This window comes from Callospermophilus lateralis, chromosome 6 (assembly GCF_048772815.1).
Source record: "Callospermophilus lateralis isolate mCalLat2 chromosome 6, mCalLat2.hap1, whole genome shotgun sequence".
NCBI classification, from domain to species: Eukaryota; Metazoa; Chordata; class Mammalia; order Rodentia; family Sciuridae; genus Callospermophilus; species Callospermophilus lateralis.
In genome coordinates, this window is record NC_135310.1 from 115,798,189 (window position 1) to 115,812,235 (window position 14,047).

The 14,047-nt window shown below is 38.3% G+C and overlaps 1 protein-coding gene across 1 annotated transcript in view; it reads right to left on the reverse strand.

The window, feature by feature from the left end:
* Dnah8 (dynein axonemal heavy chain 8) overlaps positions 1-14,047 on the reverse strand; it is a 275,799-nt gene that overhangs the window by 138,394 nt on the left and 123,358 nt on the right. Inside the window, exons 41-49 of the mRNA XM_076860182.1 lie at positions 9,791-9,978; positions 8,320-8,406; positions 8,124-8,231; positions 7,065-7,199; positions 5,636-5,797; positions 3,481-3,727; positions 3,112-3,353; positions 2,885-3,025; positions 457-694 (exon numbers count right to left, since the gene is read on the reverse strand). Coding sequence (XP_076716297.1) covers positions 457-694; positions 2,885-3,025; positions 3,112-3,353; positions 3,481-3,727; positions 5,636-5,797; positions 7,065-7,199; positions 8,124-8,231; positions 8,320-8,406; positions 9,791-9,978 — 1,548 coding nt within the window. The remainder of the gene's footprint in view (positions 1-456; positions 695-2,884; positions 3,026-3,111; positions 3,354-3,480; positions 3,728-5,635; positions 5,798-7,064; positions 7,200-8,123; positions 8,232-8,319; positions 8,407-9,790; positions 9,979-14,047) is intronic.

Below are 14,047 nucleotides of genomic sequence, written 5' to 3' on the forward strand. Positions count from 1 at the left end.
CTCTATGTTGCTTTCTTCCTATGTCAGCCTTAGAAAGCAGATGATGTAAGAGGCATTGCTACTTAGGCCAGATTTCACCTGGGCCACTCCACAAGGAGAAGTCAGGAGTCTCTACACAGTTCCTGGCATGGCTAATATGCAAAATTCTATGATCTTTTGCACGTATGCTCTTTTAAAAATGGTATTAACAATTCTGTTCCTTTTAGTTGGTTTACCATCCCCCACCCAGAGGAGAGTTTATGGTAGTTCATATTTTTCCCATTTAAAAAGTCAGGTAAGATTGGTTGGTATGTTGGATTCTGAACCAGTAATAGCTACTATGCTAATCCTGTGGACAGATTTTAGCCTTGACTCTCTTATTATATTTTCTATCACAGTTTTTCTATATTTGTAACTATACATCTTTAAAATATAAAAAAAAAAAAAGTCCGGCAAGGTATGATTCACCGAACTTACCATAATCCGTGACATAGAACTCATACATGGTTTGATTTGTGTCTTTAGGTATTTCTGGTAAATTTAACTTGCTTTCATGATGTCGTAAAAAGACTTCAAGTTTTTCTCTGCTTTCCAACTCCAGAAGGGCTCCTAAACTCCACATTAGGCCAAACACGAATAACTTATGAAGATGCTCCACACATGAAATACCACCTTCTTCTTTGGAGGGAATTAAACCTTCCAGAAGATTGAGAGACTAAAAAAATTTTAAGTAAGAGACATTTTTTTTCTCAATTAAAAATTTTCAGATAACAACTTTGAAATAATAATAAAAGAAGGCAAGAAAGAAAAGAGAACAGAAATATCTCAAGATCTTGCTTGATCACTGTCCTACAGCCCCCAGCCACCCATTTCAGACAGGCAGGGTGGTCTAGCAGGAAGACATTGGCCTGGGAATCTCAAGCGTGGTTTGTAATCCCAGTTCATGTCACTCTTGAGCCTCAGTTTCCTAATCTGAAATGCGAAAGGCACAGTCTAAATGTTTTCTAAGGTAGCCTTCTGGTTCTAAAGTTTGATTCTCCAAACTTTTCCAGATGGAAGATTTTATTTCTTTTTAACATTATGCAAGACTTAGCAAACTGTGCTCTCTGGGGGAGGTGGGGCAGCAGCCATTTGTTTGTTAAATAAAGTTTTATTGGAACAGTCATACAGGTCATTCATACCATCTCTAGTTCCTTTTGTGCTACAACAGCAAAGTTGAATGGTTGAGACAAAGAGTTATACAAACCCTAAAGTATTATTATCTGACCCTTAAAAAATTATTTCAAGGTAAAAATTTATCCTATATAAACATATAGTGGTCACTAAATAACTCATTGATTTGGGTCTTATGTATTATTTCTAATGTACCCAGCCTCACTGATTGATATCCCTTACCTGGAAAACCAAATCATGGGTAACGATTAAGCATGGGTAATTATCACCAATAGACTGGAACTAGAAGAGCCCTTAAAAAAATCTATGATTAGTTCTGTTTTTTTCTTCAAAGACTAATTAGAAAAACAAAGTATGGAAAGAAGAATATCAATACATTTTTGTTGAAAGGTTTTCTGAGCTACACTAAATTTGCAAAGCCCATGTTGCTAAGTTTTTCTGAGAGCCACAAACTCCTATTTGTACTTTTCTGTCAAACTGCTAGCTTGATTCATTTATCATATTGACTCTCATCACTGGACACACTTTCTGGAACAAGTTAGTAAACCTGACAGTGAAGAAGATGATTCATCCCTCTTTCCCTGCTGACATCCCTCTGAGGAGTGAAAGCAGTAGAGATGTCAGTGATCATTTGTAAGATCTTTAGTAGGAATCAAACTTCTCAGAGCCTTCAACAGTGCATTCGGTAAAAAGATTTCTATGGCATTTGCCAGTAAATGGATGGAACTGGAGGATATCAGGCTAAGTGAAATAAGCTGATCCCCCCCAAAAAAAACCGAAAGGCCAAATGTTCTCTCTGATATGCAGATGCTGACTTTCAATGGGTGGTGGTGATGGGGGTCACTGTATTGGAATCAACCTAGTGTCTTCAACAGATGAATGGATAAAGAAAATGTGGTACATATACATATACACAATTTAATATTACTCAGCCATAAAGAAGAATGAAATTATGGCACTTGCCAGTAAATGGATGGAACTAGAAACTATCATGTGAAGTGAAATAAGTAAATCCCCCAAAACCAAAGGCCAAATGTTTTCTCTGATATGTGAATGCTGACTCACAACAGGCAGGGGAAGGGAGGAGGGGAGGTTCACCAGATTGGAAAGCGGGGAAAGGGGAATGGGACTGGGAAAGACAGTAGAATGAATCAGACATAACTTTCCTATGTTCACATATGAATAAACAACCAGTGTAACTCCACATCATGTACAACCACAAAATGGGAAGTTATACTCCATGTATATATGATATGTCAAAATACATTCTACTGTCATGTATAACTAACAAAAACAAATTAAAAAATTTTTTTTAAGATTTCTATGGATGGGCTGGGGTTGTAGCTCAGTGGCAGAATGCTTGCCTAGCACATGCGAGGCCTTGAGTTCAATCCTCAGCACCACATAAAAATAAATAAATTAAATAAAGGTATTGTGTCCAACTACACCTAAAAAATAAATATTTAAAAAAAAAAAAGATTTCTGGGCTGGGGTTGATGCTCAGCAGTGGAGCACTCGCCTAGCATGTGCAAAGCCCTGGGTTCAAGGCTCAGTACCAATAAAAATAAATAAAATAAAGGTATTATGTCCAACTACAACTAAAAAATATTTAAAAAAAAAAAAAAAGATTTCTATGGACTGCATGAATTTTCTATTTAGATCACTATTAACTGCCACTGAGTAAAAATGAAATCTCAAAAGTAGAAAATGTAAAACAACAACAAACCCTTACTTGCATAATATAGTTGCACTCTAAGAGCTGCATTTTGGGACTGAGGCTTAGTTTCATATATGTATATGCATCTTCAAACACTTTGTCATACAGAGTCAGGAACACAGTAGATTCCTGAGTAGTCCGCTTCTTCAGCCAGGCCTGCAGCAGAGGAGCAGAATCTGTTTATGAGGAAAGTGCAAAATGGCCAGGCACTGAGCAGGCCTCCACCCATCTCCTGTCCTCACCTGCAGTATTGGCCTCCAGGTGAGAGCGGAGCTGCTAATATAGACCATGCCCATCCTAGAAACCGTGGCTGGAGAGGCATTCTCAATGTTGTGGACTTCAAACAGAAGCTTACAACTCGGGGCCATGGGAATGCGATCCCCATTAGCCAACGTGAGTGTTTTATTATCATCCAACACAGAATTTAAATTCTCAATCCAAATGGCATCCACCGGGCCATCTAAAATGAGGAAAATGTTTTCACCTGCAAACAATTAAAGTGGAAAATCACATGTTTCTCTACAGATAATGAAAACAGAAGTTTAAAATAAATATTGTATTTTTAATAAACTGGCAAGTTAAAAAGATGGCAGAAGAGGGTTCATGTGCACCTTTCTTAGCTTTCAGAGTTTTTCTCCAGAGAGTAGAAAAAATCCCATCTGTCCAGTCATTGGTGGCGGTATCCAGCCTGCCAAACATCTGGGGTGCAGTTATAGCTTTTGGATTCATTCGCATTTCTCTATGGGGCCTTCCACATTCTGTTAATGCCTTCATCAGAATTGTTATAACCGTTGTCTTCCCAGAACCACTGGGCCCAAGAGTCATCAAGCCATGCCGAACCAGAGAGGTCTCATATAACTACACAATTAAAACAATAAATTGAAAAAAAATGTATTTTATGAGTCTTCCGCTGACATCCATAGTAGTTAGTTGAAATGTGAAAAGCTTTAAATGAGTTTTTATTCAAGTAACTAGTTCAGTATTTAAAAAATGTAAAAAAAACTGTTGAGTTGCTAGATAGAGACAGCGAATTGGCACCACATGATAAAACAACATAAGTGCTAAAGTAATGATGACGTGGGAGTTGAATTACATTCTGGAATAACCATCAACCTGGGATCTACTTTTTGCTTCTCAAACTATTCCTTGTGATTCTGGTTTGCGGACTGAGAACCAGCAGTTTTTCCACATGCAAAATTTTCTCTGTGTGCAATGTGATGATATCGCCCCTTAGTGGTAGAAAGCTGCAACTCCACGCACCACAGTGAAGATCCAGGATTCCCGGTGGGCCTCGGGGCTCTAGGATTCCTGAGCGAAGGATTTCCTGCCCCTCCCCGGGAGTGTTCCCAGGAGAAATGGAGAAGGACGTGGAAAAAGCAAGACAGGAATGGGAAGAAGTGAGGCCACGTGTGATTGAGGACACCTGCAGAGGAGAGATTTCGGCATGATCCTGCTGGGGACTTTCTGATGTGAGCTACACCTCAGGGACTGTTCCTCCTGGAAGAGGAGAGCTTGACTTTCCTTCTCCATCACCTATCAGTCCTTATTTAAGGAGAGGCTGACTCGGGGACAGGGATTAAACTCTCAGGCACTGCCTACCCCTTGTGCCTACCCACAAAGTGGCTCCAGTCCTCTCTTCTATTGGAAGTAAAGGCACATAGAAGCCGGGGAGGCAGCATGTGGAAAGGGCAAACAGGATTCCAGGAGACATACTAAGAGCACATCAGCAGACATCCTGCCTGCGGTTCTCTTAATAAAAATAAGAAGTCAAAGATCTCACAACCCATCAGAGGTAGAATCTGAGCTGTCCTGGCATTTTGGATAGAAATGTATTACTGTTATAACCCATCCTTTGAAAGCACTGAGGCACTGGCTATACCACCAAGTCCAAGAGTAATTTTACTGACTGACACCCACCAAGATTCTATTCTAGAGTTACTCATTGAGATGACTAGGATTTTAGTACTCGGTATACAGTATGGATATCACATATAAAATACTGTGCCAAGAAGAAAAAATAATTCTAACAGCTTCCAATACATGGATAATGAAAAAGAATTAAATGTTTCTCCATATATTTCCATGTGAGATCTGGATATGTCCCATATACTTGCATGAGTCATAATTTGGTGGAGAATAGTAAACTAAAATAAGAATTGTTATTTCTTTCCAAATGCAATTTGTAATACAATTTCTGCTCCTTCATTTTTCAAAAGCCCTGGGAAACACCCCTCAAAGCAACAAGCTCGTAGAGATTTGAGCCTGTGTCTCTGCTACGGGTTCTTGAGTCCATAGGTGGAGGTTAGGGAGCTGTCACAGGATGAAGTAGGTGGAGAGAAAGATGCCAATGGGTTCAAGTTTTTATGTAGGTAAAGGACACAGCACACCACACAGGGGGGTAAAAAAAAGTAGTGAGGGAGCCCAGATTCCTAAGGCATTGGGCCCCTGGAACTGAAGCTAATTGGGTTATCTCAGCTCACATTCCAACTGTTTTGGGGATTCTGGTTACCGTCCATACTTCTCACCAGGTGAAGTAACAACCAGAGTAAATTACTGCTTGTTTTCTGTGAGGCAGGGTAAACCCATACTTTCTCTCTAGGACAAATTCATACCATGAGGACTCTCCCTGCAATGATGTGTATATGTAGTTTTTAATTCAGTTTCAACACTTCCATCAAATAAGACCCAAATCATGTTGTAGTCACATGGTAACCTCTAGAAGGACATGCTTACTGTTGTACTGATAATAAACTAAAATGCCCTTACCTGTACAAGTTTGAGGTTCCAGGGTGGGTGGTTAATCAAACCTTCTAGATGAACCTGGTTGGCTACAGCAGCCTGCAGTTCTGCATAAGTATTACTGTCCAGTTGTAACCCCGGAAACAAGTCATTGATTAAGCTGAGGAACAGGGGTTCATCTTCATCAACCTAAGGAGGCACAGGTTAAAATAGCCTTAGTCAACAAACACTTATCAACAAGCAGAGATGTGCACTGCACACACCACTTCATGTCCAGAGAACTGTTTAGTACGCTCCTAATCAGATTTGCACTCTCTGCCACTTTCTTCTGAACATCACCACTGAATTCACACTGTGCCCAAAGTTCCTTGGCACCTGATAGCTACAATCCAGCCTCAATCTACTGCTCAAGGTCTGACTTTGTTACTTCATATGAATATTCTGCTTCTCAGACTGTGTTCACATTAACCTTAAAATCATGTGACTTGGGGCTGGGGTTGTGGCTCAGTGGTAAAGCGCTCGCCTAGCATGCACAAGGCACGGGGTTCAATCCTCAGCACCACATAAATGTAAAATAAAGATATTGTATTCACCTAAAAGAATAAATATTTTTTAAAAAAACATGTGACTTATGTTCCAATGCCATGAGAACACAATATCAATATTTCATTTAAATCAGGACACTCTCTGTGATTTCATCCAACATTGACTAGAAAGCCCCATTAGAGCAGCGTTCTGCCTGCCTGAGAAGAAAGTTAAGTCTTTAATACACAGATTGCCCAACCTATGACCCCTTCTGATTTTTATCCCTTCTTCTCTGGAACTTCCGTGATGCTTTCTCCAATGTTTGCCTAGAAGTTGCAAGAATACCATTATCAGAAAGGCAGTGAGGTGCCCTGGAAGGAGCAGATGATTTGGCTTCCCAAAATCGTGGATTTTTGTTTTGGCTCCTTGGCTCACTAAGAATACAGGTGAGTCCTCTCCCTCCCCGAGTCTCTGTTCCCCCATAAGTCAAATGACGATAAGCAAATCAGCTGCCCATATCAGAGAGTTGCCGTGAGGCTCAAATAAGGCAGTCCACCTCAACAGACTTGCAGTAGTAATGAACTATACAGATATTAGAGAGGAGCTTATTGAAAACAAGCTATTCATGGACAACGGACAAAGTTCTCAGAGTTTCCTGTGAATCTAGATTTTTGTGTTTAGAATTTGTGTTACCCTGTAATAATGGAGAAGTGGAATGAAAATCTGGATCTGGAGCCCACAGTGGACCTGTTTCACTGCCCACAACAGAGAAGGAGGCACTTGCAGTCCTTTCTGTCATGCAGGGTGATGGAGTCCTTTACCTTCTTCCAGAAGCATGCTCATTAACTCTCTAATTATTAGTGTCCACAGCTCAACATGAGCCAACCCCTACTACCAATGGAAGGGAAGTAAATTCAGAGAAGAAAGATACCAATTTAGAGAGGTTCATATCCCTTAGTCCTCTCATGACTGTGCTTAATTCACTATCTTCTGGTCTGGCTCTTTTCTGAGCTCCAAGCGTTCTCAACACAGATAGGATATTTCTCAGTCCAAAGTCATAATGGACCTAGGGTGGCAAAAGAGGTGGGGGGAGATTATTTACTTGAAACACTCTAAATGTTAAGTTCACTTTCTACAAATAGGTAGACAATCTGCTGTCATTTTGGAGGAGCTGAACTGCAAGTATGAGGAGCTACATTCTTGTCCTTTTCCTTTGACTGAGAAACGATCATTCCTATTGGAAAATCCAGGGTAGGATACAGGGTTCACACCCTAAATATCTTTTGAGAATGATACAGTCTGAGTGATACACAGATATTAAATGCACCACCAACAAGTTACATATTCCATGATACCATTTGCATAGCATTCCTGACATAAAATTATAGATGGAGAAAAGATTAATGGCTGCAATGGGTTAGGGATTTGGGAGAGAGAGTGGTGTGGTTCTTCTTCAGTGGGAGCATCTGTCACCTGATGGATCTATTCTGTATGTTAACTGTAATGGTTATTACACAAACTTTGCTTGTGACATAGTTCCATTACATCTACACACACACACACACACACACACAGAGAGAGAGAGAGAGAGAGAGAGACACACACACACTCACTAGTGCACGCATAAAGGATGAAACCTTAATATACTCTGTGGATTGTACAGGGTCAATTTTCTAGTTTCATTATTGTACTGTCTTTATGAGATGTCAACATTGGGAGAAAGTGGGTAAAAGGTGCACACCTTCTTACAGTTTCCTGTCAATCTACAATTTTTTCCAAAAAAAGGATTTTAAAAATATATATAATCAATAGGTCAAATTACGTATAAGTATGCCAAGTTAATCATAAATGCACTCTATAAAAGAGTCAATGGAGTTGGGTGTTTTTTGTTGTTGTTTTTTAGTTCACTGATTATCATTTATTAAGGTAAAATTGTAAAGTGGAAAACCAAATTCTATACTATAGGAGAAAAAGAGATGGATAAAGTTACCTGTTTAGTAAGTTGCTCTTCACAGAGTTTGTAAAGAACGTAAAACTTTTGAGCCAGGATAACATTTTCAAGAAAACCACAGCTTGCAAGTTTTACTCGCATAATGATCTGAAAATTAATATGAGATTTTTTCAGCAACTTTAAGGGGAAAGAATGGTTTTTAAAAAACCACAAATTATGTTCCACTGGTGCATACCTGTCTATCAGGAACCATCATAGCAACAGTTCTAAACTGGATTTTCAAGTTTTCTGGCAGTTCCTGGCGCCCAGCATATCCAGGGTTCTAAGAGTTAGAATATATTTAATTTTTAATTAATGCTACAATCTTCATTGTTGATTCTTGAATGCAAATACATCTCCTAGTCTTGGTTCAGATTCAAATACAAATACATTCAGATTTTTAAAAAGTTTTTAGTTGTAGATGGACACAATACATTTATTTTATTTATTATTTTTATGTGGTGCTGAGGATGGAACCCAGGACCTCACATATGCTAAGAAGCGATCTACCACTGAGCCACAACCCCAGCCCACATTCAGTTTCTTAATACAAAGACATTTCATACTCTTCAGATTCTACAATGGTATTCGAAAATGTTAGATTCATAAAATGTCCTTCCTTTTCCCAAAATACATTTTACACCATTTGAATTTTAAAATGTACATAACACTCCATATATACATGGAGATTATATTATTAAAGTAATACAAAATTTTGTGTAGCAAAAAATAAGCATCTATGTGCCTATGCATTTAAAAACAAAAAAGAAAATGAAAGAATAGAAAACTGACAAATTGAATAATGATGGTCCAATGTACATTACTGAAACAGGAGAAAACTTTAGGAAGGTCATTTTTATTTCATCTGTTCAATATTCTCTGCAGTCAGTTAGTTATTGGGCTAATAAAATACCATTTTAAAAAAACGGGGGGGGGTGAAAGGAAATAAAGAAGGGAATGATGAGAAAAGGCTACAAAGGACAAAAGTAGGAAACAAAGTCTCCTCATAAGTAACAACAGATAGAAGACAGGACAGCCCCAAAAGTCCCCAAGAAAAGGTTGGCGGTTCAAAGACAAGTAAGGTGAATAACAAGAGTCCATTAAGAAACCTTTGGTCCCTGGCCGGGTGTGGTGGTGCACACCTGTGATCCCAGCAGCTCTGGAGGGTGAAGCAAGAGGATTGCAAGTTCAAGGCCAGCCTCAGCAACTTAGCGAGGCCCTAAGCTTAGTGAGACCCTGTCTCAAAATTTAAAAATAAAATAAAAATTAAAAGGGCTGGGGAACAGAGCTTAGTGACAAAGCACCCCTGAGTTCAGTCCCTAGTGCCAAAAGAAAAGAAAAGAAACAGCCCCTGAACATGTACGGGGTTCTGTCAGGAGGCAGGTATCTTGCTAAGTGCTAGAAATTGAGATTTCATGGTGGCTGGAGTTGTCAGTGGTAGAGCACTTGCCTAGCATGTGTGAGGCACTGGGTTTAAACCTTAGCACTGCATATAAATAAATAAGTAAATAAATAAAGGTATTGTGTCCATCTACAACTAAAACAAAACAAAAAAACAAAGCGTTCATGACTCCTGGATAGTTACTTAACGACTAATACATAAATACTTTTACTTAACTCTGTAACAATTAGATTAATCAAATTGCATCTGAAGCCTGTGTTCTCACCATTGTTAAGAAGATTCCAAATTCTGGATTTAAATCAACACAATCACCATCAGAAAATATGAACTGTTTTTTCCTCTCTTTTCTCGCTGTCAAAACAATATAAATTTGTTGTGCCGCCACTGATAATACAGGCAATTCAATTCTGTTAAACTCATCAAAACAGCCCCAGGAACCTGACTGTGCAAGACCTGGCATGAAAAACAGTTAATTTGTAAAGTTTTACTCCACCATCCACCTTCGTGATAGCAATCATTTCTCCAAGGTGCTTCCAAACATATATGCAAACACACTTATGTAAAATTTCATATCTGCCTCTTTACAAAGACATATTGAATTCCAGTGATAAGGAGATCCTTAATTATTTGTATGTCATCACCAAAACAATGAAAATAGCACACTGTCAAAATTAAAGTATGAACACATCATTCAGGGTCGCTGGAGGTGGGTATAATTTGGCCCAGTCCTGAAGTGAGATGACAATGGAAGGAGCCATAGTGTTTGGGGGAAATGACAAAATAAGGGATGCCCCACCTGTGTCAGAGCTCTCTGTTCTTTTTTTTATTGCAGTGAGATAGAAATGTAAGGATGCAGGATGAGAAAGAGGAAGACCAAAGGGATTTTAATTTATTTCTCACAAAACCCAGCACAAAGGCAGACCTGGCTATCATGAACATTGGCCCCCCTCTCTCTGTAAGGATGAAAACCGTCATTACCTTCAGCTATGTGAAAGGCTCTTATGACTTTTATTATTGCCCACCCCCAGTCTTTCTTTTCTCTCCCTTGGTAATATCCATTGCATGAATGATAGAATTTATCTATCTATCCCTGTGATCCTTCAGTTCTTCCATTAAACTTTTCATCTCTTTCTGCCTTTACAGTATATTCTCTTGGCTGGGTATTCTGCTAATATGCATGTTCGATTTCCAAGAATTCCAATTATTGTCTCATATCAATTTGTTTTTCTTTCATTGGTGGAATGTGATCAATTCCTGAATCTCTCTAAAGTTATGAATTTTACTGACTGTTGAGTTCTCTTCTGTTTCCAGTAGGTCTCCTCACTGGTTGGGGGAGCCTTCCTAAGTTCTTCAAATATTTCATAAGACTATTATCTCTGTATAATGGTTTTTCAGTTTGTTTTTTTTTTTTAACTCATCTCAAAGGCAAATCCCTGTTTGCAGGGTGCATGCCTGTCATTGGTGCTTTAGAGAAAGGGAAGGAAGAGGCAGGAGAGCTTCCCCCTTAGACTTGGGGCTTGTCATCTAACCCACTGCCCATTGGCCCTGCCTCTCTGGCTCAGCCCCCATCTGAGGTGGACCTATCTGGCTCCTACTTCAGAAAGCTGTGTCACACATTTTATATGAAAGAAAAACACGGGAGAAAAAGCCACTTCCTTTTCTTTTTCTCCGCCCTCTATATGATAATCCTGACCTTCCAGGGTTACCTTGTACTCTATTCTGCTTCTCTCAATCATCTTCCAACTCTGTGACCAGGAGTTATCTACAGAAGAACCCTTCTCTCTGATCAGAAAATGACTCTTGGGAATGTTTTTTTTTCAACATTCCAACAATTTTGAGAAACAATATAAATAAAAACCATGTACCTATTCATCAAATCTTTCTTACTTCAGATATCATTCTAAAGAATAGGATATCAGAGAGTTCAAGTTCATGAATGTCCCCTTGTATCTACACACCCTCCTTCTTCAGAGGTAACTTTATCCTGAACTTTACATCAATGGTTCCTCTGGATGGTTTTAAAATATTGCTCTTTTGCTTGCATTTGTGGACACTACATAATTTGCTTGTCCAAAATTTATGTATGTCTATCTGTAAAGAATACTGTATATATCCTCCTGTGATTTGATTTGCTCAATACTGTTTTTCTGAGATTTACCTATGATGATACATGCAGATCTAATCCAGTGCCGTAGATCTTTGGAGGGCTATATTATACAGTGTTCTGTTGTATAAATATGCCAGTTTAAAAATTCATGCTATTCTCAAAGGGCATTGGGGTTATTGCTAATGATTTGCAAAAACAATGCAGCAGTCTTGCATGTGAGGAGTGGAAATTCTAAGTCAAAGAAGATATGCCAAATGCTACCAAAGTCTTCTTGTGAGGCAGTTCTACCACATTGCACACCCAGAGCAGCACTGAGCAGCTACACATTCTAACCTATAGTGATTTTGCCATACTTCTCCATTTTTATCAATACGGTAGGAGCGAGAATGGTATCTCATTGTTTCATTTTGCTTTTTTTAATGATTTAAGGAGAATCTTTTAAATATTGGATATTAATCTTTTGATAGTTATATATGTTAAAATATTCTTCTTCCAGTCTATAGTTTATGTTTTCTTCTCCTATTTATTTATTGAGTTTGTACCACTGGGTATTGAACCCAGGGGCATTTTACCACTGAGCTACATTCCCAGCCTGTTTACTTATTTATGGTGCTGGGAATCAAACCCAGGGCTTTATGCATGCTAAGCAAGTGCTATACCACTGAGCTCCATCCTCAGCTCCCCAAGTCCTTTAAATTTTTTATTTTGAGATAGAGTTTCACTATATTGCAGAAGCTGACCTTGAACCTAATGATCCCCCTGCCTCAGCCTCCCAAGCCACTGGAATTACAGGCATGAGCCACCATACTAGCTGTCTTCTCCTTTTTAAGTGGAGAAATATCAAATAAAGACTAAAATATTGAGACAAGATCACCCTGATCATCCCATTTAAAGTAACGAACACATCACAGGGAAGTTCCAGCCTTTCTCCCCAACTACTGCTCCCTCTCCCCAACCCAAGAGGGATGGCTGCTAATCTGAACTTCGTGGAAAAATCATCATTTTTAAAACAACCTATGTGTATGTGTGTGTGTGTGTGTGTGTGTGTGTGTGTATAATACACATAATAATAATATAATAATGTACAAGGATAATATGTAATATGAAATGATATAATAATATATGTATATATTATTTATTTTTTTATTTTACCTATCTGGCATGTTAAATAATTTTAATTTTAAATAAATTTTATCATATTCTGTGTGTTCTTACAAGACTTGCTTCCTTCACAACAAATTAGACTTATATATAATTATCAATACCACATGTTCTTATTCATTTGCAGAAGCTGAAAAAGAGAAGTAGAGAGGAGAATAGAGGAGATCAATAGAGGGCAGAAAGGGGAAGAGTGAGGGGATGGGGAGAGGGCTGATTATGGGCACCATAACAGTGCCGAGGGAGTAGTTCTGAAGTCATATAGCACAATAGGGCAACTGGAGTCTCCAAGAGTTAATGACACATTGCAAAATAACTAGAGGAGAAGAAAGATCCCAGTGCATAGAAATGAAAGTATCTGTGCTAACTACCCTGATTCAATCATTACACATTGTATACATGTATTGAATTACAACAATGTATCCCATAAATAAATAAATATAAATATTACATGTCAATATTAAAAATAAAACTGATTTCAAAATAAATACTAGTATGTGATATGTTCTCTATCAATGCATCTCATTGTAGTTACTCATTTGTGATGCTATGCAACATTGTTAAATAAAATTTAATATATATTTTTCCTTCCTTTGTATGTAATGTATAAATGACATGTTCACAATTTATGTATCCAGGCTACCACAGCAGACACACAGGGTTGTCTCCACTTATTTGCTGTTATGTGTGACGCTAACGTGAACATTCACACATGCCATGGTACAAAGCACTGTTCATCTGAATATATACCAAGAGTTGGGTAGCTGAGAAACCATGATGTCAACGTGCACATGCCTTTTAAACTGATGCTGACTGACTTCCCAAAAGATCTTACACTCCCAGCAGGGGTGAACAGTGTTTCTGTTGCCTTATCTCTCTGCCCGGGGTCAACAATGGTACAGTTAAATTTTTGTTAGAATGTTAAGTTCAAAAGGGAATCTCATCATGATATACATACTTGGTTGCTATTCATTTGGTTTTCTTCATATGCAAAACGCCTTTCCTCATTTTCCTATTATATTTTCTCATTGATTTATAGACCATATATATACATATATAAGATACAACCCATTTTAGAAAGAAATATAAAATTTCTTTTCCTGTGAAAAATCCCTTTTCCAAATTTCTGGCATGGCTTTTCACTTTCATTGTGGTATTCGCTGATGAACAAAAGCTTTAAACTTAAGTGAGGCAAGTAAACCATTGTCTCTATGGTTTGTGAGTTTTTTTTTTTAATTTCCATTCTGAAAACTATAT